Raw genomic sequence first — 27,373 nt, 5'->3', positions numbered from 1 at the left:
GTCGCATTAATGTTAAGAAGTACTTTAATTATTATTGGTTAACTTCAGAATAAAAATCTTATTAAAAAGAAAAAGAGACTTATTACACTTAAAGAATGTTAGTCCTACTTAAAAATGCACGCATTTTGTTGTATTCAATGTTAAAACATATTATATGGCTCTCACGGAAATACATTTGAAAATATTTGGCTTTCATGGCTCTCTCAGGCAAGAATGTTCCCGACCCCTGGTCTATATGTTGGCCCTGCGATGAGGTGGCGACTTGTCCAGGGTGTACCCCGCCTTCCGCCCGATTGTAGCTGAGATAGGCACCAGCGCCCCCCGCAACCTTAAAGGGAATACGCGGTAGTAAATGGATGGATGGATGGATGGATGTCCTGCTGTAATTATAGTAAATTATGTAATATCTCAAGGGCAAAATATTAAATGTACACGTTTTATTACCTCATGTTGAGTAGACCTTTGCATGTTGTGTTAAAAGGGGGAAAACTATGATATTTGAACTATATTGATCAATTATTATACGTTTTGTTTACTAAGTGCAGGTGACACAGTTAGGGATTCGAGCTGCTATGTCACCTGACCTAGCACACACACACTCACACACACGTTGCTCGGCTCTGCGCAACGTGGGTGTGAGTGTGTGTGCGTGTGTGTGTGTGTGTTTACAGAACATCCAGACCGCGGTTGGAAGGACATATCCTCAGGAACCTCTTTTTTTGGATCCTATGGGGATTCTTATAACCGCAGTTTGTGTGTTGGCAGCCGCGGGCGGTAAGTGTCGAATCATATTTCTATACAACGCACCGATACATCTCGATATCATTTAAACGCGATGAAAAAATAAAACATTTTTATTAGTACAACTGGCTAATAGAAAATGATGTCGATAAAATTATACACGCAAAACCATCGCAGTGTAATTTGTCATTTTACATCCTATTAGCAAATCCCAATGTCGATAGCATCGATACTATAGCGTGACGAGATGGATATTTCTCACTTTTCGTCTTATTTTGACGAATATCAAACTGCAATAGCCCACGACGTAGCTCAATCTTAATTATGTATTTTTTATTTTTTTTTGCCGAGTCATATTTTAAATAACGCTTAAAACAGGTGACGGCACGGCACGTGCGCGCGCCGCTGCTTCCGGTATGTTTTGGCTTTGGAGCCTATGTGCGCGCATACTGTGGGGGATAATCCTGCTGGGAGAACAAGCTGACATGTCTGCCACCCACAGTGGAACATTGTTCGCTGCCAGATAACCACCAGCACTGTAGTATACATCACGGCACACTGTAATAAACTGCTTATTTGGAGTACAGGAAAAACGTGAAGCACACATTTGACTTTCTCCCCGGTGCCTTGATTTCGCCACATTTCTAACATGTATTGCAGGGGTCACCAACCTTTTTGAAACCAAGAGCTACTTCTTGGGTAATGAGAAGGGCTACCAGTTTGATACACACTTAAATAAATTGCCGGAAATAGCCAATTTGCTCAATTTACCTTTAATAAATAAATCTACATATTTCAAAAAATGGGTATTTCTGTCTGTCATTCCGTCGTACATTTTTTTTCCTTTTACGGAAGGTTTTTTGTAGAGAATAAATTATGAAAAAAAACATTTAATTGAACGGTTTAAAAGAGGAGAAAACACGAAAAAAAAAGAAAATGCAATTTTGAAACATAGTTTATCTTCAATTTCGACTCTTTAAAATTCAAAATTCAACCGAAGAAAATGAAGAGAAAAACTAGCTAATTCGAATCTTTTTGAAAAAATTAAAAAAATTATTTGTGGAACATCATTAGTAATTTTTCCTGATTAAGATTAATTTTAGAATTTTGATGACATGTTTTAAATAGGTTCAAATCCAATCTGTTCTTTGTTAGAATATATAACAAATTGGACCAAGCTATATTTCTAACAAAGACAAATCATTATTTCTTCTAGATTTTCCAGAACAAAATTTTTTAAAGAAATTGAAAAGACTTTGAAATGCAATTTAAATTTGATTCTACAGATTTTCTAGATTTGCCAGAATAATATTTTTGAATTTTAATCATAAAAAGTTTGAAGAAATATTTTACAAATATTCTTTGTCGAAAAAACAGAAACTAAAATGAAGAATTAAATTAAAATGTATTATTCTTTACAATAAAAAAAATACATAAATAAAATACTTGAACATTGATTCAAATTGTCAGGAAAGAAGAGGAAGGAATTCAAAAGATAAAAAGATACATGTGTTTAAAAATCCTAAAATCATTTTTAAGGTTTTATTTTTTCTCTAAAATTGTCTTTCTGAAAGTTATAAGAAACAAAGTAAAAAAATTAATGAATTTATTTAAACAAGTGAAGACCAAGTCTTTAAATTATTTTCTTGGATTTTCAAATTATATTTGAGTTTTGTCTCTCTTAGAATTAAAAATGTCGAGCAAAGCGAGACCAGCTTGCTAGTAAATAGATACAATTTCAAAATTAGAGGCAGCTCACTGGTAAGTGCTGCTATTTTCAGAACAGGCCAGCGGGCTACTCAACTGGTCCTTACGGGCTACCTCTGTTGGTGACCCCTGATGTATACAATACAATTGCAATGTAAGGCATCACATATTCACAGTTGTTTTATTACATCACGCCTGAAAGGGAGTAGGAAGAAGCAGAACTTATTTAATCCTACCCCTCTTCATATCACAGCAGTTTTATCCCATTTCCTTTTTCTCTGTAACAGAACAGTAAATACATAAGTTTACCATATGTTAGTAAATAAATATTAAATATCCATCCATCATCTTCTTCCGCTTATCCGAGGTCGGGTCGCGGGGGCAGCAGCCTAAGTAGGGAAGCCCAGACTTCCCTCTCCCCAGCCACTTCGTTCAGCTCTCCCCGGGGGATCCCTAGGCGTTCCCAGGCCAGCCGGGAGACATAGTCTTTCCAACGTGTCCTGGGTCTTCCCCGTGTCTTCCTAACGGTTGGACCTGCCCTTAGGGAGGCGTTGTGGTGGCATCCTGACCAGATGCCCAAACCACCTCATCTGGCTCGTCTCGATGTGGAGGAGAAGCGGCTTTACTTTGAGCTTCCCCCGGATGGCAGAGCTTCTCATCCTATCTCATAAATAATTATTAACTATTTTTTTGTATACACTATATTGGCCACCCATCCAAATGATCAGAATCAGGTGTGCTAATCACAGGTGCATAAACTTAAGCACTTAGGCATGGAGACTGTTTCTACAAACATTTGTGAAGGAATGGGCCACTCTCAGGAGCTCAGTGATTTCCAACGTGGAACTGTCATAGAATGCCACCTGTGCAACAAATCCAGTCGTGAAATATAAATATTCCAAAGTCAACTGTTGGCTTTAATATAAGAAAATGGAAGAGTTTGGGAACAACAGCAACTCAGCCACAAAGTGGTAGGCCAGGTAAACTGACGGAGAGGGGTCTGCGGTTGCTGAAGCGCATAGTGAAAAGACTTTCTGCACTGTCAGTTGCTACAGAGCTCCAAACTTCATGTAACCTTCCAATTAGCCCACGTACAGTACGCAGAGAGCTTCATGGAATGGGTTTCCATTGCCGTGCAGCTGTTACTAAGCCATATATCACCAAGTCCAATGCAAACCGTGGGATGCAGTGATGTAAAGCACGTTGCCACTGGACTCTAGAGCAGTGGAGACGCCTTTACTGGGGTGATGAATCACGCTTTTCCATCTGGCAATCTGATGGACGAGTCTGGATTTGGAGATTGCCAGGAGAACGGTACTTTCAGATTGCATTGTGCCGAGTGTGAAATTTGGTGGAGGAGGAATTATGGTGTGCAGGTTGTTTTTCAGGAGTTGGGCTTGGCCCCTTAGTTCCAGTGAAAGGAACTTTGAATGTTCCTGGGTACCAAAAACATTTTGGAGAATTCCATGCTCCCAACCTTGTGGGAACAGTTTGGAGCGGGCCCCTTCCTCTTCCAACATGACTTTGCACCAGTGCACAAAGCAAGGTCCATAAAGACATGGATGACAGAGTCTGGTGTGGATGAACTTGACTGGCCTGCACAGAGTCCTGACTTGAACCCGATAGAACACCTTTGGGATGAATTAGAACGTAGACTGAGAGGCAGCCCTTCTCGACCAACATCGGTGTGTTACCTCACCAATACGCTTTTGGAAGAATGGTCGAAAATTCCTATAAACACACCCCGCAACCTTGTAGACAGCCTTCCCAGAAGAGTTGAAGCTATAATCACTGCAATAGGTGGACCGACATCACATTGAACCCTATGGGTTAGGAATGGGATGGCACATCAAGTTCATATGGAAATGTATAAGAAAAAAAAACAAAAAAAACAATGAAAGTGTCAATTGTATGTGGCTTGTAAATATGCATTTTCATGAAAGGAATAAAAATAAATGATGATGATGATGATGATATGTGAGTTAAGGCAGGTGGCCAAATACTTTGTGTATATATTGAATAGATTGTAGTGATTAACTGTAGTGCGCTACACTTACCAGTAGGGTTGGGGGATACTGCAAAATTTGGTATTAGCCATTATGTACTGTATTTGGGAAAATAATAAATACATCACATTACTTTTATTGTAAAAGTACGGCAATGCTGTGGCTTCACGATTGTATTTTTTTAAATTACTTTTGTTTTAAAAGCATAATGCCGCCTACTGTACACGAGTGTGCAACATTTGTCTACTGTACTGAACCCCTTACAGACTCATTTGTATTGAGGGCCAAATCCCAATGATGGCTGCCGTCAGAGGGCCACATCTCAGAATGTGCTTTCACTGCCATCTAGTGTCTACTTTTAGGTCTGTCAATCAATCAATCAATCAATCAATCAATCAATCAATCAATCAATCAATCAATCAATCAATCAATCAATCAATCAATCAATCAATCAATCAATCAATCAATCAATCAATCAACCAATCAATCAATCAATCAATTAATCAACCAAAGTTGATTTACATAGTCCTTAATCACAAGTGTCTCAAAGGGCTGCACAAGCAACAACGTCATCCTCTGCTCAGATCCCACATCAGGGCAAGGAAAAACTCAACCTAATGGGATACAATGAGAAAATTTGGAGGGGACCGCAAATGTGGGGGCCGCTGTATTAAAAAAAAGAAGACGTTTTTTATGTGTGTTTTATGTTGTTTTTTTATTCACATTTTGCAAATAGCCAATTCTGTAAATTTGACAAATTTCGATAACCATATTTAACTGCTATATGTTATGTTTATGTCAACAATATATTTATGCACCATTTCCCACCGGACTGAAATCTATATGTGCTGGGTGGGGGATGATGCATACATTTTTTATTTATTTATTTTTATTTTTTTTCAAGGAGTCTTAAGAGCAGGGTTGCCCATTTTTTTTTCCACTGAGGGCCACAGACTGACAAATTAAAAAATTCAAGGTCCATTTTTGGTAGTAATTGCCTTCAAAACCTATGCAATATGTAGATTTATTTCAAAGAATATGCCATTTTGGTAAAAATTGTGTCTGAATGCTGATGCTGAAGATCGAAATCCAAAGTGAAATGCTAACAGAATGCTGTCCAGATAGCGTCAAGTTACAAAAAATAGGGTCAAAATGCGCTCAAAAAGCTAGCATGCTAACAGTACTATGTTAAAATGTAACAATAGCGTGCTTACAGTTAGCATTAGTTAAATGCCAAAATGACACTGAGGAGTATACCTACTAAATTATTTTAAAAAGCTAGCTTGCTAATGTTACCATGCTAAAATGCTAACTGTAACGTGTTGAGTACCAAAATATATTACTCCGAGGTGTGTACAGTACCAAAAAATAATGTTTAAAATGCTAGTATGCTAACATTAGCAATCATCATCTACCAAAATATGACTGAAGTGTATACCCACAAAATTACCTATAAAAAAAAAGCTAGCATACTAACATTACATTTTAACAGGTATCATTTGTCAAGTAACATAAAATCTAACGCTGAGGTGCATACCGGCAACATTCGCAAAAAAGCTAGCATGCTAATGTAAGAATGCTATTGATTGTGCCCCAAACCGTTAAAAAAATAGCTACAGGCCGCAAATGACCCCCAGGCCGCACCTTGGATACCCTTACTCTAGAGGGGGCTGATTGCTCGCTAAATATAACTTAGCAACACTGATTCCTCCTGCAGGTCTTCTTATGCTCTGGCAGACCACCAATGTTATTATGTGTTTATGAGCAAGGGCGAACCTGTTGCGCCAAAGTAACACAAATTGTAAGAGAAATGTGGTAAAAAAGCTAGCATGTTAAAAGTACTATGTTGAAATGTAACAATAGTGTGCTTACAGTTAGCATTAGTTGATTACCAAAATGACACCGAGGAGTGTACCTACTAAATTATTGTAAAAAGCTAGCGTGCTAATGTTAAAAGGCTAAAATACTAACTGTAACATGTTAAGTACCAAAATATTTTACTCCAAGGTAAGTCCAGAACCAGAAAAAACATGCTTAAAATGCTAGTATGCTAACATTAGCAACCAAAATATGACTGAGGTGTATACCTACAAAATTAGCACAAAAAATAGCTAGCATACTAACGTTAACATGTTAACAGATATCATTTGTCATGTAATAAAACATTTAACTCTGAGGTGCATACCGACAACATTCGCCAAAAAAAAATAATATGCTAATGTTAGAATGCTAAAATGCTAACTGTAACATGTGTTGAGTACCAAAATATTTTACTCTGAGGTAAGTCCAGAACCAGAAAAAAATTGTTTGAAATGCTAGCATGCTAACATTAGCAATCATCATCCACCAAAATGTGACTGAAGTGTATACCTACAAAATTAGCACAAAAAAAAGCTGGCATACTAACATTAACATGTTAACAGGTATCATTTGTCACGTAATAAAATATGTAACGATGAGGTGCATCGCAAAAAAGTTAGTATGCTAATGTTAGAATGCTATTGATTGTGCTCCAGACCGTTAAAAAAAAAGCCAAAGGCCACAAATGACCCCCAGGCCGCACCTCGGACACCCCTGCTCTAGAGGGGGCTGATTGCTCGCTAAAGATAACTTAGCAACACTGATTCCTCCTGCAGGTCTTCTTATGCTCTGGCAGACCACCAATCTTATGATGTTTTTGAGCAAGGGCGAACCTGAAAGCGCCAAATCTAGGAATGGCGGTCCAAATGTATTGGTGGTGGGACTGACTGGTATAGGTTTTTCCCTCAAATGTAGTTTGCAGAGAAGGGCTGCACTGCTTTGGGTGCCTTTAATGATATGTCAGGAAGGGATTTGAGACAGATTTAGCCGCAGGTGGAAACTACCTGTAAGCTTATGCTCCCGGGAGGAGTGTGTGTGCATGCGTGTGTGCGGGGGTGTGTAGGTGTGTGTTTGTGTGTGTGTGTGTGGGCGTGTGAGAGAGAAAGATCCATAAGCCTCTTTGCTGTGTCACTTCACCAAGGTAACAGTGCTTGCCTAAAAACAAGTCCTGCCTCCCTCCCGCACGAGGAACGGACCGCCGCTTGTGCATTTTTCTTCCTGCTCTGTTCGTTTGAGGCAGAAATGAAAAATATAGTTATTCTAATTATTTTTATGTGTGTTTCAGTGGGATGTCGGCCAGTAGTCTCGCCTCTTAATGATGCAAAGGTCAGAAAAAATACACATTTTATGATATGTAAAGGTATATGTAACTTTTTAAAAAATCAATAATTGTGTGTTTTTGTGCTTTGTCTGAAGGTGGAATGTATTGTTCAGGAGACGCTGAATGGAGGTGGGGCGCCACGTGGCTGTGCCCCACTGCTAGCAGGTGACATTTATTAAATATTCACATCACCCATAGAGTATCATATCATTTAATACGCCACTTTCACTTAAAGGGGAACATTATCACAATTTCTGAAGGGTTAAAACCAATAAAAATCAGTTCCCAGTGGCTTATTTTATTTTTCGAAGTTTTTCTCAAAATTTTACCCATCACGCAATATCCCGAAAAACGGTTTCAAAGTGCCTGATTTACATCATCGCTATATCCACCCGTCTATTTGTCATTGCGTGAAGCCACCAGAAACAAACATGGCGGATAGCACAGAAAGGTATAGCAGAGTAGCTCGGATGCAGACTCGGATTTCAGCGGCGTAAGCGATTCAACAGATTACGCATATATTGAAACGGATGGTTGGAGTGTGGAGGCAGGTACCGAAAACGAAATTAAAAAAGAAACAGAAGCTTTTGAGCCATATCACGACAGACAGCGGCACGGGAGGAAGCGCGGACAAATTCGGCGATCGCCTTCTAACCAATGATTGGTATGTGTTTGTTTGGCATTAAATGTGGGTGGAGAGAAAGGCTGGATGCAAATATAGCTACAAATGAGGCATAATGATGCAATATGTACATAGCATGTTAGCATCGATTAGCTTGCAGTCATGCCGTGACCAAATATGTCTGATTAGCACACTCCACATAAGTCGATAACATCAACAAAACTCACCTTTGTGATTTCGTTGACTTTGAGTGTCGCATGATATCCGCACATTCTTGCCATCTCTGTCGTAGCATAGCTGTCGTCGGTAAAGTGTGCGTAATAAACGAGGGACTTTCGCATCTTTTGACCACTGTTGCAACTTGAATCCGTCCCTGTTCGTGTTGTTACACCCTCCGACAACACACCGACGAGGCATGATGTCTCCAAGGTATGGGAAAACAGTCGAAAAAACGGAAAATAACAGAGCTGATTTGACTTGGTGTGTGTAATGTGTTTGAAAAATGGCAAGTCGCTTCACGATGTGACGTCACGGGTGAAAGGTCATTGCTCCGACAGCGAACAATTGAAAGGCGTTTAAATCGCCAAATTCCCCCTTTTAGAGTTCGGAAATCGGTTAAAAAAACATATGGTCTTTTTTCTGTAACATCCATCCATCCATCCATTTTCTACCGCTTATTCCCTTTCGGGGTCGCGGGGGGGCGCTGGCGCCTATCTCAGCTACAATCGGGCGGAAGGCAGGGTACACCCTGGACAAGTCGCCACCTCATCGCAGGGCCCTTTTTCTGTAACATCAAGGTATATATTGACGCTTACACAGGTCTGGTGATAATGTTCCCCTTTAATGGTAGCATATGACCCAGCCCAAACGTATTTTATTTTTTAGTATAATAACCACTTGCAGGGTCAAAATGTTGCTATCCTAAAACCTTTACCTTATAATAGATACTATATACAACAATACATTATAACTGCCATACAAGAAGCCAAGCATGAATTAATGCAGTACCAGTACGGTATTTGAAAACATTGATGCACTCTTTTTGAATAAAAGTTGTCCTTAATTATTATTATTTTTTTGTAATGAGAAAATAAAATAATAATTTCAATATATATATAAAAAAAATAAAAATAAATAGTGTACTTTAATAAAAAAATAAAAGTAAACGCTTGAAAACTACGCTGTATAAAAATACTACCTAGGTAAAACATTATTTAGTATATGCTTTTAAAATGTATAATTTGATTATAATGCACTGTACATAAAAATAATGATAATAATTTAATAAGCCCTGAAAATAATTTTAAAATCCATCAATCCATCCATCCATTTTCTACCGCTTATTCCCTTTTGGGGTTGCGGGGGGCACTGGCGCCTATCTCAGCTACAATCGGGCGGAAGGTGGGGTACACCCTGGACAAGTCGCCACCTCATCGCAGGGCCAAAACAGATAGACGGACAACATTCATGCTTACCTTCACACACTAGGGCCAATTTAGTGTTGCCAATCAACCTATCCCCAATTTTAAAATCATTTTAACAAAAAATCTCCACACGCTTAAACAAATATTCATTTTTAAACACTTGAAAAATAATTCAAAATAAACAGTATACTTTAATAAAAAAAGAAAATAATCGCTTAAGAACAATAACTGTATAAAAATGCTAACTTGGTAAACCATTATTTACCATATTTTTTTAGCTTCAATCCATCGAAACTGAAAGTCAACACGCACACACACCTGGCCTTTCGCTCCATGTTTCTCTCACCATCAAAACGACGGAGTATGTTATCAGTATGAGAGCAGCCGTTTCCAGAGCAACAGGGTGGACTGACTGGTCGTAGTTCCTTAAGCCAAACAGGAGTGCCCAAAGAATGACTCCCTACACCATGGGTGTCAAACTCTGGCCCGCGAGCCAAATTTGGCCCGCCGTTTAATTTAATTTGGCCTTTGAGGCAATATCAAATTAACATTAGAGCTGGCCCGCCGGTAACACCACATTCACCGCTAATACTCATACTTGCCAACCCTCACGATTTTCCCGGGAGACTCCCGAAGATTAGTGCCCTTCCCGAAAATCTCCCTGGGCAACCATTCTCCCGATTTCCACCCGGACAACAATATTGGGAGCGCGCCTTAAAGGCACTGTCCTCTAAAACATGCCGTCACGTCCTCTTTTCCTCCATATAAACAGCGTGATGGCTAAGTCACATAACATATGCGGCTTTCACACACACATACTTGGTCAACAGCCATACAGGTCACACTGAGGGTGGCTGTCTAAACAACTTTAACATTGTTACAAATATGCGCCAGAATGTGAACCCACACCAAACAAGAATGACAAAACACATTTCTGGAGAACACCCGCACTGTAACACAACATAAACACAACAGAACAAATACCCAGAACTCCTTGCAGCACTAACTCTTCCGGAATGCTACAATATACACTCCCCGCTACCACCAAACCCCGCCCACCTAATTTTTTATTTTATTTTCAGATTTATTAGCCTGTGGAAAAAGTTAATGTTGATATTTACCTCAGAAGACTGCAAATCGAAAATAGTTTTTTTTTTTTAAATTACATTTTATTTAATATACCACTGATGTTTTTTCGTTTGTTTTTTGAAAGTTGATTTTGCACTATTACGTTATATAAGCTCTGCCTGTTCCATGGGAGGAAGCCGAAGTACTCGGAGGGAACCCACGCAGTCACGGGGAGAACATGCAAACTCCACACAGAAAGATCCCGAGCCCGGGATTAAACTCAGGATTACTCAGGACCTTCGTATTGTGAGGCAGATGCACTAACCCCTCCACCATCGTGTTGTCCTATTTAAGCCTTGCTTGTGCTTGTTCAATATTCATTGCAAAACTTGTTTTGGTCCCTATTTCAAGGTCAATTTATTCAACTTTGGCCCGCGGCTTTGTTCAGTTTTAAATTTTGGCCCACTCTGTATTTGAGTTTGACACCACTGCCCTACACACTCCAGTCTAGTCGAAGAAGAAATACGTTTACACTCATCCGGTCAGGCTATGTGGGTCAAATGTGCGACAATGGAAGATTAGCATCACAAGTTGACATCTTTGTCAGTGTGTGCAAGGAAGTAAGGAAGTGTCATCCATCCATTTTCTACCGCGCCATCCATTTTCTACCGCTTGTCCCTTTTGGGTTCGAGGGTGTTGCTGGAGCCGTGAAGCTGTAAAATGTCTCTTTTTTTTGTTTGTTTTTTGCAGCCGAACTTGATGAAGTGCAGAGACACCAGGGACTCCTCCGGGAGCTGCAGAGGCTTGCTGATGACGGTACGCACACGTATTCACGTCTTTAAAGTGACACTTCCATGTGGACAATGACCATTATGCTTGCAGAGAAGGACGAAGCGAGGGAGAGGTATGAGTACAATCTGGCTGATGAGGAGAGCGACCTGCAGCTCAAGGATGGAGAGAGAGACAAAACGACCGAGGAAGACGAGCCCAAGAAGAGGGAGATGGAGGAGCCGAGGGTTGATGATACGGGGATTCATGATGAAGAAGAACGAGCAAAGGAACTCGAGGAGCTTCTAGCTGAAGAAATCAGCAAGAAGGAGAAGGAGGAGAGAAATGATGAGGAGCTGAAAGAGCTGCTGAGAGAGTTGAAGAAGAAGCGTTACGAGATGAAGGAAAGAGGGAGCCAGAAAGGTTCTGGAAGTGGTCCGAAGGAGGAAGAAACCAAGGAAAAAATGGCGAGAGACAAAGAGGAAGTTCAGAAGCAGATGGACCAGAGGAGGAACGAGGTGGAGCTGAGCGTGGAAAAAGAGAAGGTAGAGAAAGAACTGAAGGAGCTGAAGACTAAGAACAAGCCAGAAGAGGAGAAGGAGAGGAAGGAGAAGCAGGAGGAGCTGGACGAGCTGCTCAGGAAGATGGAGCAAGTGCAGGAGGAAGCGCAGGCGGAGAAGAGTGAGGATGATGGCGTGCAGCGGCAGGAGGAAGGGGCGGAGGAGCCTCGAGAGGCGGGCGAGAAGGAAGTGAAAAGCAAAGAGGAGGAGGGAGCGGTGGGGGTGAAGGAGCCGCCGCAGAAGAGAGTGATGGAGAAAGCCAGCGATGAAGCCACTCGGCAGTTTGAGCGGGAGAGACTAAAGGAGGAGGAGGAGGAGGAGAATGAAGACGACGAGGACGAGTATGTCAGAGAAGATGACGACGGGAGGGTGGACGGTGATGATGATGATGATGATGATGAAGGTGACTTGGACGACGATCAAGGGGAGGTATGTTTTGAAATCGTGCAGATCAGGGGTCTCAAACTATATTCATCTGGGGGCTGTCCAGAAAACTCATGTTTTGTCGTTATAAATTACTTATTTCCTCTATTTCAATTTCCATTTCAAAAAGTTCCAGTCTGCTGTGGAAACACATTCTGTAGCGTTCAAAGTCAGTCACAGTAGGCGGTTCACTCATTCCATGATGGTGCAGCACAACACCAGTCTGCTGGAAAGAGCAGAATTTCAGTCGTTTTCCCGGAAATGTCCTTTATTTTTCGGGAAATGTTCCATAAAAAAAACAACTCTTTTTTTTTTTTTTTCCCCCAGAAGATTTTTGGGGAAAATTCTGCCCATTTTTCAGAAAGAAATCAATATAAAATGTTGGCTTTTTTTTTTTTTTTTTAATCTAATTTGCCCTTATTTTTTGGACAATTCTTTAGATTTTTTTCAATGTCACTTATTTTTCAGAAATGTTCCCTTAATTTCCCTCAGCATCCCTTATTTTCCAGAAAATGTCCCTTAATTTCCAATGAAAAAAAAACCACTTTTTTCCCGGAAATTTACTAAGAAATGTCACCTTATTTCCAAGAAAATACCTTGTTTTTAAAAAAAAAAGTTCCTTTATTTCCAGGATATTCTCCTAATTTGTCCAGAAAAAAGGCCCCTTATTTTATGTAATTCTCCCGTGTTTTTTGAACAATTTTTCAAATTTCTCTCTTTTTTCAGAAAATGTTCCTTAATTTCCAGAAAAAAAAAAATCACTTATTTTTCGGAAATGTCATCTATTTTCCAGAAAGTCTTTTTTCTTTTTTTTTTAAAATTCCCTTTTATTTACAGAAAATATGCCAGACAAATTCCTTATATTTATCTAGAAATGTTCCTTTATATTTTTGAAAATTCCCTTTATTTCCTAAAACTTTTTACAGTGCCATTTTCCCCTATTTTTTTAATTTTTTAATTATAATTTTCCCTTATTTCTTTTATTTTTCAGAAAACATTCCTTATTTTCCAGACCATGTGCCTTAATTTCCAGGGCAAAAAAACAACTTTGTTTTAAGGAAATGTTGTTTATTTCCCAAAAATTCCCCTGGCTCAAATGGTATGGCCGCCGTGCCATCAACTTCCTCCACCCCAGTCACCGGTTTTGTGTCTTTGAGCAAGACATTTTACCCCCATGCTCCCAGTGCCACCCACACTGGTTTAAATGTAGCTTAAAAATGTAGATAATTGGTTTCACTTTGTAAAGCGTTTGAAGTCACTAGTGTAAATACGCCATACAAATATAATTCAATTTACTTATTTTTCAGAGAATTTACATAAAATATCCTAGAGTGTCGGTAGGTCCTGAGTTCAAACCCTGGCCGAGTCATACCAAAGACTAAAAAATGGGACCCATTACCTCCCTGCTTGGCGTTTAGCATTAAGGGTTGGAATTGGGGGTTAAATCACCAAAATGATTCCCGAGCGCGGCCACCGCTGCTGCTCACTGCTCCTCTCACCTCCCAGAGGGTGGAATAAGGGGATGGGTCAAATGCAGAGAATAATTTTGCCACACCTAGTGTTTGTTTGTGTGTGTGACTATCAGTGCTACTTTAAATTTAACTTATTTTCCTTAATTTTTCATTTTCACCCCGCCCCCAATTCCCCAAATATCTAGAAAAAAATATATTTTCTAGAAAATGTAATTTATTTTTCCACAAAGTTTACCCATTTTTTTCGAACAAAAATTTCCTTATTTTCTCACATGTTCCATCATTTCCAGAAAAGTTCCCTTTTGTTCATTCCCATACAATCAATGGTCTATAATTAGTTTTAAAACCGGTCCGCAGGCCCCAGCCGCCTGCTGCTGTTTTGCACGCACCAAAACTGCATCAGTGTTGGCGCTAGGCGCTTCAAAATGGGATCTGAGGGACCCCATCTTGAAAATGGGGTCAAAGGAAACCCATCAAATCATAAAAATGGGGTCCCACAGTAAATTTTTGGATTCCCACTTTTTTGTAACCGTTTTGAAAACTGATAAATATATGCATTGTCCTGTTATATCTCACATTCTATATTGTGTTTTGGAAAAAGGTTGTCTTAAATGTTACTTAATTCATTACAAAAACTAATACAAATGAAAACTAATTTGTATGCATATTTAAATGTATTCAGTTATAAACAGTCATTCACTTTCTTCTTTTCTTCTTTACGGCTGCCGGTATTTTTTTTCTGTATTTTTATTGTAATATTTTCAGAATATGTTTGTGCTTTTTTGGCCAAAGTAAGACAAAGAAAATAATCTGAAGTTGTCTTTATTTTGTACTTTTAATGCCATAATTTTAATAGTGCGGCCCGCGTGTGCACAGACTTTCTTCCATGTGGCCCCTGAGCTAAATTGAGTCTGACGCCCCTGACATAGAGTATCTTTCAGAAAATTTCCCTAAATTTCCAGAAAACAATTTGATTTCCAGAAAATGTTCCTTTTTCCCCAGAATATGATCTTTATTTTCCACAAAATTTCCTGCCTTTTTTTTTTTTTTTTCCCCAGAAAATCATTATTATAATTTTTGTTTTTCATGAAATTTCCACGTTAGTTTATTAGTTAGTTTATTATTTCTTCGGTCAGTGGTCAACAAAATAAACAAACAGTTTTACATTAAAAATCAGGTTTACATTCATAAATTGAGAATGGTGCACACCGAATAGGTTTAGGCTGAAGTTGAACACTTATTGCGCATAACCCTATAAACGATGTCAAATACACGATCAGCTTCCAAAAATTATTAAATTTCCTTTGCACAGCATATTATAAATACACTTTGTACACAAGATAAACAATGTTCAGTTATAAACACAGTAAAGACATGTGAAATATTCTTGTACACGTGTTAATTAAACCTCTGTACCGATTATATACTGTACTATATACAAACAATTTTACTCCCATGATTATTTATATCCCACATTTAGTTTGTAATTAACATTGATCATAGTATTAACTACTGTGTTGATTCAAGAGTGATATATTTTTCCAAGACATTGGTCTTAAAGTGTTTTTTATTTTTCAGGAAGTTTACCAAGAAATGTCACCTTATTTCCTGGAAAATACCTTGTTTTCTATAAAAAAAGAAAGTCCCTTTATTTCCGTAATATTCTCCTAATTTTTCCAGAAAAATTGCCCCTTATTTTATGTAATTCTCCCTTGTTTTTTGAAAAAAAAATTCTAATTGCCCTCATTTTTCAGAAAATGTTCCTTATTTTCCAGAAGAAAAAAAAAAATCACTTATTTTTATTTGTTTTTTAGAAAAATTACCTTTATTTCCACAAAAAATGCCAGACAAATTCCTTATATTTATCTAGAAATGTTCCTTAATATTTTAGAAATCCCTTTACTTTCTAAAACTTTTTCCAGCGCCTTGTTCCCTTATTTTGGGGATTTTTTTCTCATTTTCCCTCATTTCCTTCATTTTTCATAAAACATTCCTTATTTTCCAGACCATGTCCATTAATTTCCAAGGGAAAAAACAACAACTTTGTTTTAAGGAAATGTTGTTTATTTTCCCCAAAAATGGCTCGGTTGGCTCAGTTGATATAGCTGCCGTGCCATCAATTTCCTCCACCCTAGTCACTGGTTTTGTGGAACATTTTAAGGAATCATCCAAGCCGTTCTACAGATGATCCCCCCCTGACAGAAACACATCTACTTTTTAATCCCGTTCTTATGTTTGCTTTCTGTAAAACATCTGAACATCTGAGGTCATAAGGACTCTCCCGAGGTTTGAACCTCTCCTGTAGACACCCAGGCAGCATGTGGTTATGAGTGTTGCACGTCACAATAGCAGCGTTGAGGTCAACAAGAGGACGTATTCCAACTCATTGGACTTTATACCAAATTTCCCTCATATGTCAGAAAATGTCCCCGTATTCCGCTTCATTTGACCTTCATTTCTGGTAAATGTAGCATGTTTTCAAATGGAAATGTTGAGCGGTGTATTTGGCATGTGGAGGCTGTAAAACAGCGGTCCCCAAACTACGGCCCGCGGGCCAGGTCCGACCCGCCAGCGTTCGAGATCTGGCCCGCGGGAAGTCCCAAGTTAAATATTGTTTTTAAATTTTATTTTATTTATTTATTTATTTTTAAAATCGGTCCTTTATAATCAATTTTTTACCGCTTCTTGCTTGTTACTCTCAGAATCTCCTAGCCGCACAGGCAAATCACCTTGTCTAAAAATGCATTTTCCAATTGATGACGTGATATCATATATATACATATATATATATATATATATATATATGCATATAGATATATATATATATATATTAGGGTAGCGAATCTTTGGGTGTCCCACGATTCGATTTAATATCGATTCTTGGGTCGCGATTCGATATTATATCGATTTTTTCGATTCAACGCAATTCTCGATTCAATAACGATATTTTTCCGATTCAAAACGATTCTGTATTCATTCAATACATAGGATTTCAGCAGGATCTACCCCAGTCTGCCGACATGCTAGCAGAGTCGTAGATTTTTTTAAAAAGCTTTTATAATTGTAAAGAACAATGTTTTATCAACTGATTACGATAATGTAAATTTGTTTTAACTATTAAACGAACCAAAAACATGACTTATTTTATCTTTGTGAAAATATTGGACACAGTGTGTTGTCAAGCTTATGAGATGCGATGCAAATGTAAGCCACTGTGACACTATTGTTCTTTTTTAAACATTTTTATAAATGTCTTATGATGATGTAACTGAGGGATTTTTAATCAATGCTATGCTGAAATTATAACTAATTTTGATACTGTTTTTGATAATATTCACTTTTGTTTCACTACTTTTGGTTTGTTCTGTGTCGTGTTTGTGTCTCCTCTCAATTGCTCTGTTTATTGCAGTTCTGAGTGTTGCTGGGTCAGGTTTGGTTTTGGAATTGGATTGCATTGTTATGGTATTGCTGTGTAGTGGTTTGTTGGATTGATTAAAAAAAAACAAAAAAAACAACGATTAAAAAAAAAAGAGAATCGATTCTGAACCGCACAATGTATTCGATTCGATTCGTATTCGAATCGATTTTTTCCCACACCCCTAATATATATATATATACAGTATATATGTATGTATATATAAATAGCCCTGCCCCCGGACAAATTATTTAAAACCAATGCGGTCCCCGGGTCAAAAAGTTTGGGGATCCCTGCTGTAAAAGAATGCGTTTTTGCCTACAGTTTAGTCAGCAGGTGTAATGTGTTCTATTCAATATATCAAATAGATGTACAGTAGGTCATAATTAGAGTCACTACTTTGCATTGCTGTGTGGAACCTTACCGGGTCGTGTTTTCTGGTGTTTACATCTGCAGGAGCTGCTGGAGATTGAAGCCCAGTTACGCGAAGTTGCTGCAGAGCTGAGGGAGCTGCGCAGAGGATAAACACACACATTCACATCCGTAAACTGACAAAATGCATTGTGGCATTTTTGTTAAAGCATTCAGATTAGGGCTGGGCGATATGGCCTTTTTTTTTAATATCGCAATATTTTTAGGCCATATAACGATATACGATATATATCTCGGCATTTTGCCTTAGCCTTGAATGAATACTTGATGCGTATAATCACAGCAGTATGATGATTCTATGTGTCTACATTGAAACATTCTTGTTCATACTGCATTAATATATGCTCATTTTAAACTTCCATGCAGAGAAGGAAATCACAATTAAGTCAATTTACCAAAACGTATTTATTAAAGTTATTAGCAGGTGACTTTTCAAACGATGCTACATATTAGCAGTAATGCTACTTATGGTAGCGACGTTTGTGCCCCACACTTGACAAATTAAAATGGTCTATTCGACATATTCCCGCTTGAAGCCGAACCACCGCCAGACGATGGACCCCCTGCTGTTTTTCTTGCGAATTAATTCTTCCTTTCTTTGTTACCAGATTTGCACCTTCTTTCTCTCATATTACCACTCGCACAGCTTCGCTAGCATCACAGCTAATGTTACCCATGCTGCTACCTCTCCGCTGGGCGAGGGCGTATACGTATGTGACGTATGACGTGACAGTATGTGACGTATGTAAGAAGGTGCACTTAAACTCTGTGAGAAGGAGACACAAGAAGGAGTGGGAAGAGCCTGTAGAGCAGGGGTCACCAACGCGCTGCCCGCGGGCACCAGGTAGCCCGTAAGGACCAGATGAGTAGCCCGCTGGCCTGTTCTAAAAATAGCTCAAATAGCAGCACTTACCAGTGAGCTGCCTCTATTTTTTTAAATTGTATTTATTTACTAGCAAGCTGGTCTGGCTTTGTTCGACACTTTTAATTCTAAGAGAGACAAAACTCAAATAGAATTTGAAAATCCAAGAAAATATTTTAAAGACTTGGTCTTCACTTGTTTAAATAAATTCATTTATTTTATTAATTTGCTTCTTATAACTTTCAGAAAGACAATTTTAGAGAAAAAATACAACCTTAAAAATGATTTTAGGATTTTTAAACACATATACCTTTTTACCTTTTAAATTCCTTCCTCTTCTTTCCTGACAATTTAAATCAATGTTCAAGTATTTTTTTGTTGTTGTAAAGAATAATAAATACATTTTAATTTCATTCTTCATTTTAGCCTCTGTTTTTTTTCGATGAAGAATATTTGTGAAATATTTCTTCAAACGTATTATGATTAAAATAAAAAAAAATAATTCTGGCAAATCTAGAAAATCTGTAGAATCAAATTTAAATCTTATTTCAAAGTCTTTTGAATTTCTTTTACATTTTTTGTTCTGGAAAATCTAGAAGAAATAATGATTTGTCTTTGTTAGAAATATAGCTTGGTCCAATTTGTTATATATTCTAACAAAGTGCAGATTGGATTTTAACCTATTTAAAACATGTCATCAAAATTCTAAAATTAATTTTAATCAGGAAAAATTACTAATGATGTTCCATAAATTCTTTTTTCAATTTTTTCTGAAAGATTCGAATTAGCTAGTTTTTCTCTTCATTTTTTCTGGTTGAATTTTGAATTTCAAAGAGTCGAAATTGAAGATAAACTATGTTTCAAAATTTAATTAAAATTTTTTTTTCGTGTTTTCTCCTCTTTTAAAGCGTTAAATTAAGTGTTTTTTTTATCATGTTTTATTCTCTACAAAAAAACTTCTGTAAAAGGAAAAAAAAATGTACCACGGAAATACCCATTTTTCTATACATATAGATTTATTTATTAAAGGTAAATTGAGCAAATTGGCTATTTCTGGCAATTTATTAAGTGTGTATCAAACTGATCGCCCTTCGCATTAATCAGTACCCAAGAAGTAGCTCTTGGTTTCAAAAAGGTTGGTGACCACTGCTGTAGTGTAATGCCCGCAGCTAAAAGCAACTGCGTGAGAACGTATACTCGAATATCACGATATAGTCATTTTCTATATTGCACAAACCCGCGATATATCGCGTGTATCGATATATCGCCCAGCCCTAATTCAGATCATTTATTACTTTTTTCCCCATTTCAAATTGCATTGGAAAATGTTCACTCTCACATTTTGATATGTGTCGCTTCCTAGCTGTTGATTTTATTCGATGTTTTTTGTGTGGCGCTCTGTAACCTGTACAGTAATTGTATGATTGCCAGGTGAAGTTTACTAACTGCCACAGAAGCAACACATGCAACACTTTTCAACACACCTGTAAGTCACGTGTCTAATTCCCTACAAGCAATCAGTGTCAATGTCTATTCTGTGCAATAATTGATAGCTATGTGTACAATGTTACGACTGTTATGTATAATTGATATTTCTACCAGTAGATATGTCATTTATTCTTTAGTAAATGAGGAATGTGCTACATTTGGCTCATGCACTGTTAAAATCAGACTGTTTTTAGGGACTTTCTACCAAATCAATGGCTTTTGCTCGTCATAACGATCTTAGAATAACCTGGATTTCTGTTTTAGATAAAGGGACTGTGCTGAGATTTTAACCCCCCAAGTCATAGAAAAATCATGAAATTAGTCCCACGTCTGGCAGGGAATCCCAATAATACTACTTCCTGTGAAGCATGTGATTTATGCATGGGATATTCCACATTGTTTAGCAGGGGTGTGCTAGTGTAACAGGACTGAGTGGAAACCCAGGTACACAACCAATGTGTCACCTTTCTGTGGCTTTTAAATGATTATATGGACAAGCGGTAGAAAATGGATGGATGGATGGAACGTTAAAGGCCTACTGAAATGAGATTTTCTTATTTAAACGGGGATAGCAGGTCCATTCTATGTGTCATTCTTGATCATTTTGCGATATTGCCATATTTTTGCTGAAAGGATTTAGTAGACAACATCCACGATAAAGTTCGCAACTTTCGGTGCTATGAGAAAAGCCCTGCCTCTACCGGAAGTCGCAGACGATGACGTCGCAAGTGTGGGGGCTCCTCACATATTTACATTGATTTTAATGGGAGCCTCCAACAAAAAGTGCTATTCGGACCGAGAAAACGACAATTTCCCCATTAATTTGAGCGAGAATGAAAGATTCGTGTTTGAGGATATTGATAGTGACGGACTAGAAAGAAAAAAAAAAACGCGATTGCATTGGGACGGATTCCGATGTTTTTAGACACATTTACTAGGATAATTCTGGGAAATCCCTTATTTTTCTCTTGTGTTGCTAGAGTTTTAGTGAGTTAAATATTACCTGATAGTCGGAAGGGTGTGTCCACGGGTGTCTTGACGCCGCAGTGTCTCAGGGGAGTCGACGGCAGCTATGGACGGCTCAAGCTCAGCTTTTCTCCGGTAAGAAGCGACTTTTTAACCACAATTTTCTCACCGAAACCTGCTGGTTGACATTCCGTCGCGTTTCATGTTCGCTTGACCGCGCTCTGATCCATAGTAAAGTTTCACCTCCAGGAATTTTAAACAAGGAATCACCCTTTGTTTGTGTGGCTAAAGGCTAAAGCTTCCCAACTCCATCTTTCTACTGTGACTTCTCCAATATTAATTGAACAAAATGCAAAAGATTCAGCAACACAGTTCTCCAAAAATACTGTGTAATTATGCCGTTAAAGCAGACGACTTTTAGCTGTGTGTGTGCGTAGCGCTCATACTTCCTAAAAACCCGTGACGTCTTGAGTACACGTCATCATTACACGACGTTTTCAAGACGAAACTCCCGGGAAATTTAAAATTGCAATTTAGTAAACTAAAAAGGCCATATTTGCATGTGTTGCAATGTTAATATTTCATCATTGATATATAAACTATCAGACTGCGTGGTGGGTAGTAGTGGGTTTCAGTAGGCCTTTAAAGTTGATATTTAGGTAGCGGGGACACAAAACAAATAGTTTGGATGAGTCTTTTCAATTCTAATGACAATCATATTCACATGCAGGGCATGTTGCTTACTAGAAACAAATATTTTACATTTTGTTTTGTATGGGGGGGCCAAATGTAAAAATTCAATCACACTTTTTTTAGCTGATATATTTTTAATATTTATCTAACTTTTCCCACATTTAGTGACTCATCAGGAATACTGATGAGTCGCTACCTAGCGGCGCCACTTGTCTCACATTTACCTTTAATTCTTTTTATTTCCATTTCAAGTAAAAAATTAAGTATTAAATTCAAATTAAAAAATTGAAATATTAAATCTAAATGTTAAATGTAAATCTAAATGTTCAATTTAATTTTAAATATAAATGTGAAGTCTAAATGTACTGTAGGTGTTTAATCTAAATGTTAAATCTGAATGTTGAATCTGAGAATTAAATCTAAATCTAAATGTTAAAGCTAAATGTCAAATCGAAATCGAAATGTTAAATATAAATGTCTAATCTAAATGGCTTGCCGATGAAAAGCTAAATATTAAAACAATAATATAAGTTAAATATTTACTTTCACACTTGTTGAGCCATTTAGATTTTGATTCAATATTTAGAATTTACATTTATTTTTGACATTTATATCAACGTATAAATGTATATTAAAACATTTATATCAAACGTTATTCAATATTTTTATTCAGTTTTAAGATTTAGAAATACAATCCGGAACATTTCAAATTTATATTCAACATATACATCAACATTTAAATTTCGATTTAACATTTACATTTAACATTTAATATTTTCGTTTAAGATTGTAATATTAGTAGATTAAAGATTTAAATTTAAAATTTGAATTTGGATTCAATATTTAGATGTAATAACTTAAATTTAGATTTAACATTTATATCAAACATTACTCAATATTTTGATTCAGTTTTAAGATTTCGAAATACAATTCGGGAACACTTACATTTATAATCAACATTTATATCAACATTTACATTTAGATTAAACATTTATATCTAACATTTACTATTTACATTTAAGATTTTAATAATATTAGATTCAAGATTTAGATTTAACGTTTAGAATTAGATCCAAGATTTACATTTAACATTTAGATTTGGATTCAACATTTAGATGTAACATCTTAAATTTAGATTTAACATTTATATCAAACTTTATTCAATAATTAGATTCAGTTTTAAGATTAAGAAATACAATTCTGGAACGTTTATATCAACATTTAAATTTAGATTTAACATTTATATCTAACATTCTTAATATTTACGTTTAAGATTTTAATAATAATAGATTCAATATTTAGATTTAACGTTTGGATTTAGATTCAACATTTAGATGTAACATCTTCAATTTAGATTTAACATTTACATCAAACGTTATTCAATATTTAGATTCAGTTTCAAGATTTAGAAATACAATTCCGAACATTTATATATGAATACAATAAGTATAAATTTATATAGACATACAATTCGGAACATATATATATATAAATGTTTCAGAATTGTATTTCTAAATTTTGAAACGGAATCTAAATATTGAATAACGTCTGATATAAATGTAAAATCAAAATTTAAGAACTTTCATCTAAATGTTGAATCTAAATCTAAATGTAAATATTGATATAAATGTTAAATATATTTAACATTTAAATGTTGATATAAATGTTAAATATGTTTAGCATTTATATCAACATTTAAATTTAGATTTGACATTTATATCTAACATTTTTTATATTTACATTTAAGATTTTTAATAATATAGATTCAAGATTTAGATTTAACATTTAGATCATTTAGATTTAGATTCAACATTTAGATTTAACATCTTAAATTTAGATTTAAAATTTATATCAGACCTTATTCAATATTTATATTCAGTTTTAAGATTTAGAAATACAATTCGGAACATTTATATTTAACATTTAAAATTAAATTTGACATTTATTTCCATTTAACATTACATTTCGATTCGACATTTATATCCAACATTTTCAGTATTTACATTTAAGATTTTAATAATAATAGATTCAAGATTTCAATTCAACATTTAGATTTTGATTCAACATTTCGATTTAACATCTTTAATTTCGATTTAACATTTACATCAAACGTTATTCAATATTTGGATTCAGTTTCAAGATTTAGAAATACAATTCGGGACATTTATTTATAAACGTCCCAAATTGAATAACGTTTGATGTAAATGTTAAATCGAAATTTAAGATGTCACATCTAAATGTTGAATCAAAATTTAAATGTTGATATAAATGTTAAATATATTTAACATTTAAATGTTGATATAAATGTAAATATATTTAACATTTATATCAACATTTAAATTTAGATTTGATATTTATATCTAACATTTTTATTATTTACATTTAAGATTTTTAATAATATAGATTCAAGATTTGGATTTAACATTTAGATCATTTAGATTTAGATCCAATATATATAGTGTTGGATCCGCTTTGGACTGGACTCTCGCGACTGTGTTGGATCCATTGTGGATTGAACTTTCACAGTATCATGTTAGACCCGCTCGACATCCATTGCTTTCCTCCTCTCTAAGGTTCTCAAAGTCATTATTGTCACCGACGTCCCACTGGGTCATTATTGTCACCGATGTCCCACTGGCTGTGAGTTTTCCTTGCCCTTATGTGGGCCTACCGAGGATGTCGTGGTGGTTTGTGCAGCCCTTTGAGACACTAGTGATTTAGGGCTATATAAGTAAACATTGATTGATTGATATAGATTTAACATAAATTTAGATTTAACATTTATATTAAACGTTATTCAATATTTAGATTCAGTTTTAAGATTTTGGAACACAATTTGGAAGTGAGTTAGATGTGAGAAAAGTGAGCTGAATATATACAAAATATATTATTAAGCTATGCAGTGTTACTGATTTTTTACATTCGACACCCACTAATTTTATCGGACAGTTGATTTACCAGGGATGCAAATGGCGTTGATTTGGTGGAATGGCCCTGATAGCGTTGAAAAGTGACACAAAACAACACAAATGGCATTTGTCAGCCGCTGAGATGCACTTGTATGTTGAAGCGATGTACTTAAAGCTTACCAGGTTTCAAAGTGTCACTTCAGGTTCAGACAGCTTTGCACTCTTAACAAGGCCAAGGATGAGGCGGGGGAGTAAAGAGACACTCAAGCCATTTTTTTTCACAACAAACACTAAATATTGTGACGTCACCGTTGCAGTTCTTGCTGTTTTGACATTGTCCCAATGTGAATATCCCAGCGCCAAGGTCACACAAAGTGTGCACCAACGGCGCCCCCAAGAGGACATTGCTGACATTGCACACACGAATAAACAGGGTTACCAACTGAGATGCACTTATTTGCAATAGCACAATGTAGACCGCAATAATAATTAGTAAGCGGGTACTTCAATAAGTCATTTAAGTGCACTGGCTGTGCTAACTTATCTTTTTTTTCCCTACAAAGCCAGGACACAGTAGTGATGATCCATTCCAAAGATGAGATGCTTGTTCATTTCACAACTAAACTACTATTATGTACTTGTTGTTTTGTATTGAAGTGCAAAGTTGTATATTAAAAACCAGCAAGATAGAAATGACGCTTAAGATTAAGGAGAAAAGATATTTGTAATATTACTGGTCACTAAAAGTGCTGTATTTTGTGACTGCTGTGTCTTCAATGCTACCTGTCAATCAATAAAAGTATATGAAACACGTTTAGCGCCAGTTGTTTATTTTCCACAAAAGTCTGTCATAATACATTTATCAAAAAAATATATAACAAAAATGTTGAATAATGTATTTCATTTTACTTTAAAATGTAATATATATATATATATATATATATATATATGTATATGTATTTATGTATATATATATATATATATATATATATATATATATATATATATATATCAATACAGAAGGTTTATATATATAAATACATATATATATATATATATATATATCAATACAGAAGATTTATATATATATATATATATATATATATATATATATGTATATATATATATCAATACAGAAGGTTTATACGTATAAATACATATATATGTATATATATATATATATATACACATATATATACACATATATATACGTATAAGCATGTGTGTGTATACATCAATACATATGATATATATATATATATTTACATACATCAATGTGTTTATATATATATATATATATATATATATATGTGTATGTATATATGTATGTATGTATATATATATATATATATATATATATATATATATATCATAATTAATGCATTTACAAAAAATGTATATATATATAATAAAAAAACAAATCACATTAAAAATGAGATTTTTATTTCATATATAAATGATATTTTATTTTTTTAAATAATAATTAAAAAAATTCAGCTGCACATTAAAGCTTGGCGCGCCACGTAATGAGTTGCCCTTATCACAAAGCTTTTCCTGGAATTGATAGGAAGTTTAATCGACGTTTAGACACTTTGACACTTGTGATTTGGGGCTATATAAATTGATTGATTGATGGTTGATTAGAAAAGTGCAAGACATTTTTCTGTGGTATTTAGTTTTTTTCTAGCACAGTTGGACCAAAAGTAATGTGCAGTGTTGTTATTGTGAAGGCCGAAAAGTTTGTGACTGGTGGGAAAAAGAGAGCTCTTAAAAGTTGATGGTATAACCTTGTTTGAACAAAAAAGTGCCTCTCGAGTTCCCGAGCTGGCACTACATCATACCAGACCCAAATATTAAATATATACATATATATATATATATATATATATATATATATATATATATATATATATATATATATATATATATATATATATATATATATATATATATATATATATATATATATATATATATATTTATCGGATGTATGACACCGAAAGATTTACAAAGTTTGCAAGTAAATAGATATGATCAAAATAGTGTCAATCTCATGGAGATTCCGAAGTCATTTTGAGAAATAATGAGGAACCAGACACGTGATCGCGTGACGTAGTGGTAAAGACCACAGATCCCTTCCCCACCAACAACAATGCAAATTGTGCAGACTTTGTGAGAGCCAACAACGATTACTTTAGGAAAATTTTGATCCAGAAACGTATATTGTTGATCCTGATAATAAGGAGGATGAACTACAAGTTTTAGAAGCTATGCTAAACAAATTCAGTTTTAGTGAAACACCATATCAGCATGTAGCAGTATTGTTAAGTGCTAAACAAGAAATAGACACTAAAAACATAATAATTACTGTACAATGTCTGCTTTTACTTTGATGACGACTGATAGGATGTCCATATCTTCCCTTTTATATGAAGAATTAATCATGGTGCCCACAAAGGGTTAACACGGAAGTCTCCCTGCAGACATTTTCTTCGGATGTGTTGGTTTGTCTCCATCCCCAGGTATGAATTGAATGTCACAGATGAACAACTTCTATATTAAGGGCTAAATCCTCCTAATATCCAAATGAGAGGCATGATTCATAATCTAGAATAATTTTGACGAGCCGAGGAGCA

General features: G+C 35.8%; 1 protein-coding gene across 1 annotated transcript; it reads left to right on the top strand.

Annotated features, from left to right (window-relative positions):
* The first annotated feature begins 606 nt into the window (after positions 1–606).
* Positions 607–25,554, top strand: LOC133564539 (uncharacterized). The gene is made up of 6 exons (XM_061918909.1): positions 607–774; positions 7,600–7,640; positions 7,731–7,800; positions 11,500–11,565; positions 11,632–12,506; positions 17,844–25,554. Exons 1-6 carry the CDS (start codon positions 729–731, stop codon positions 17,910–17,912), a joined length of 1,167 nt encoding a protein of 388 aa, XP_061774893.1. The 5' UTR covers positions 607–728; the 3' UTR covers positions 17,913–25,554.
* The last annotated feature ends 1,819 nt before the right edge of the window (positions 25,555–27,373 follow it).

Source organism: Nerophis ophidion, linkage group LG13 (genome assembly GCF_033978795.1).
Source record: "Nerophis ophidion isolate RoL-2023_Sa linkage group LG13, RoL_Noph_v1.0, whole genome shotgun sequence".
NCBI lineage: Eukaryota > Metazoa > Chordata > Actinopteri > Syngnathiformes > Syngnathidae > Nerophis > Nerophis ophidion.
The sequence above is the reverse complement of the archived record's forward strand: the minus strand, read 5'-3'. Positions and strand labels throughout refer to the sequence as shown.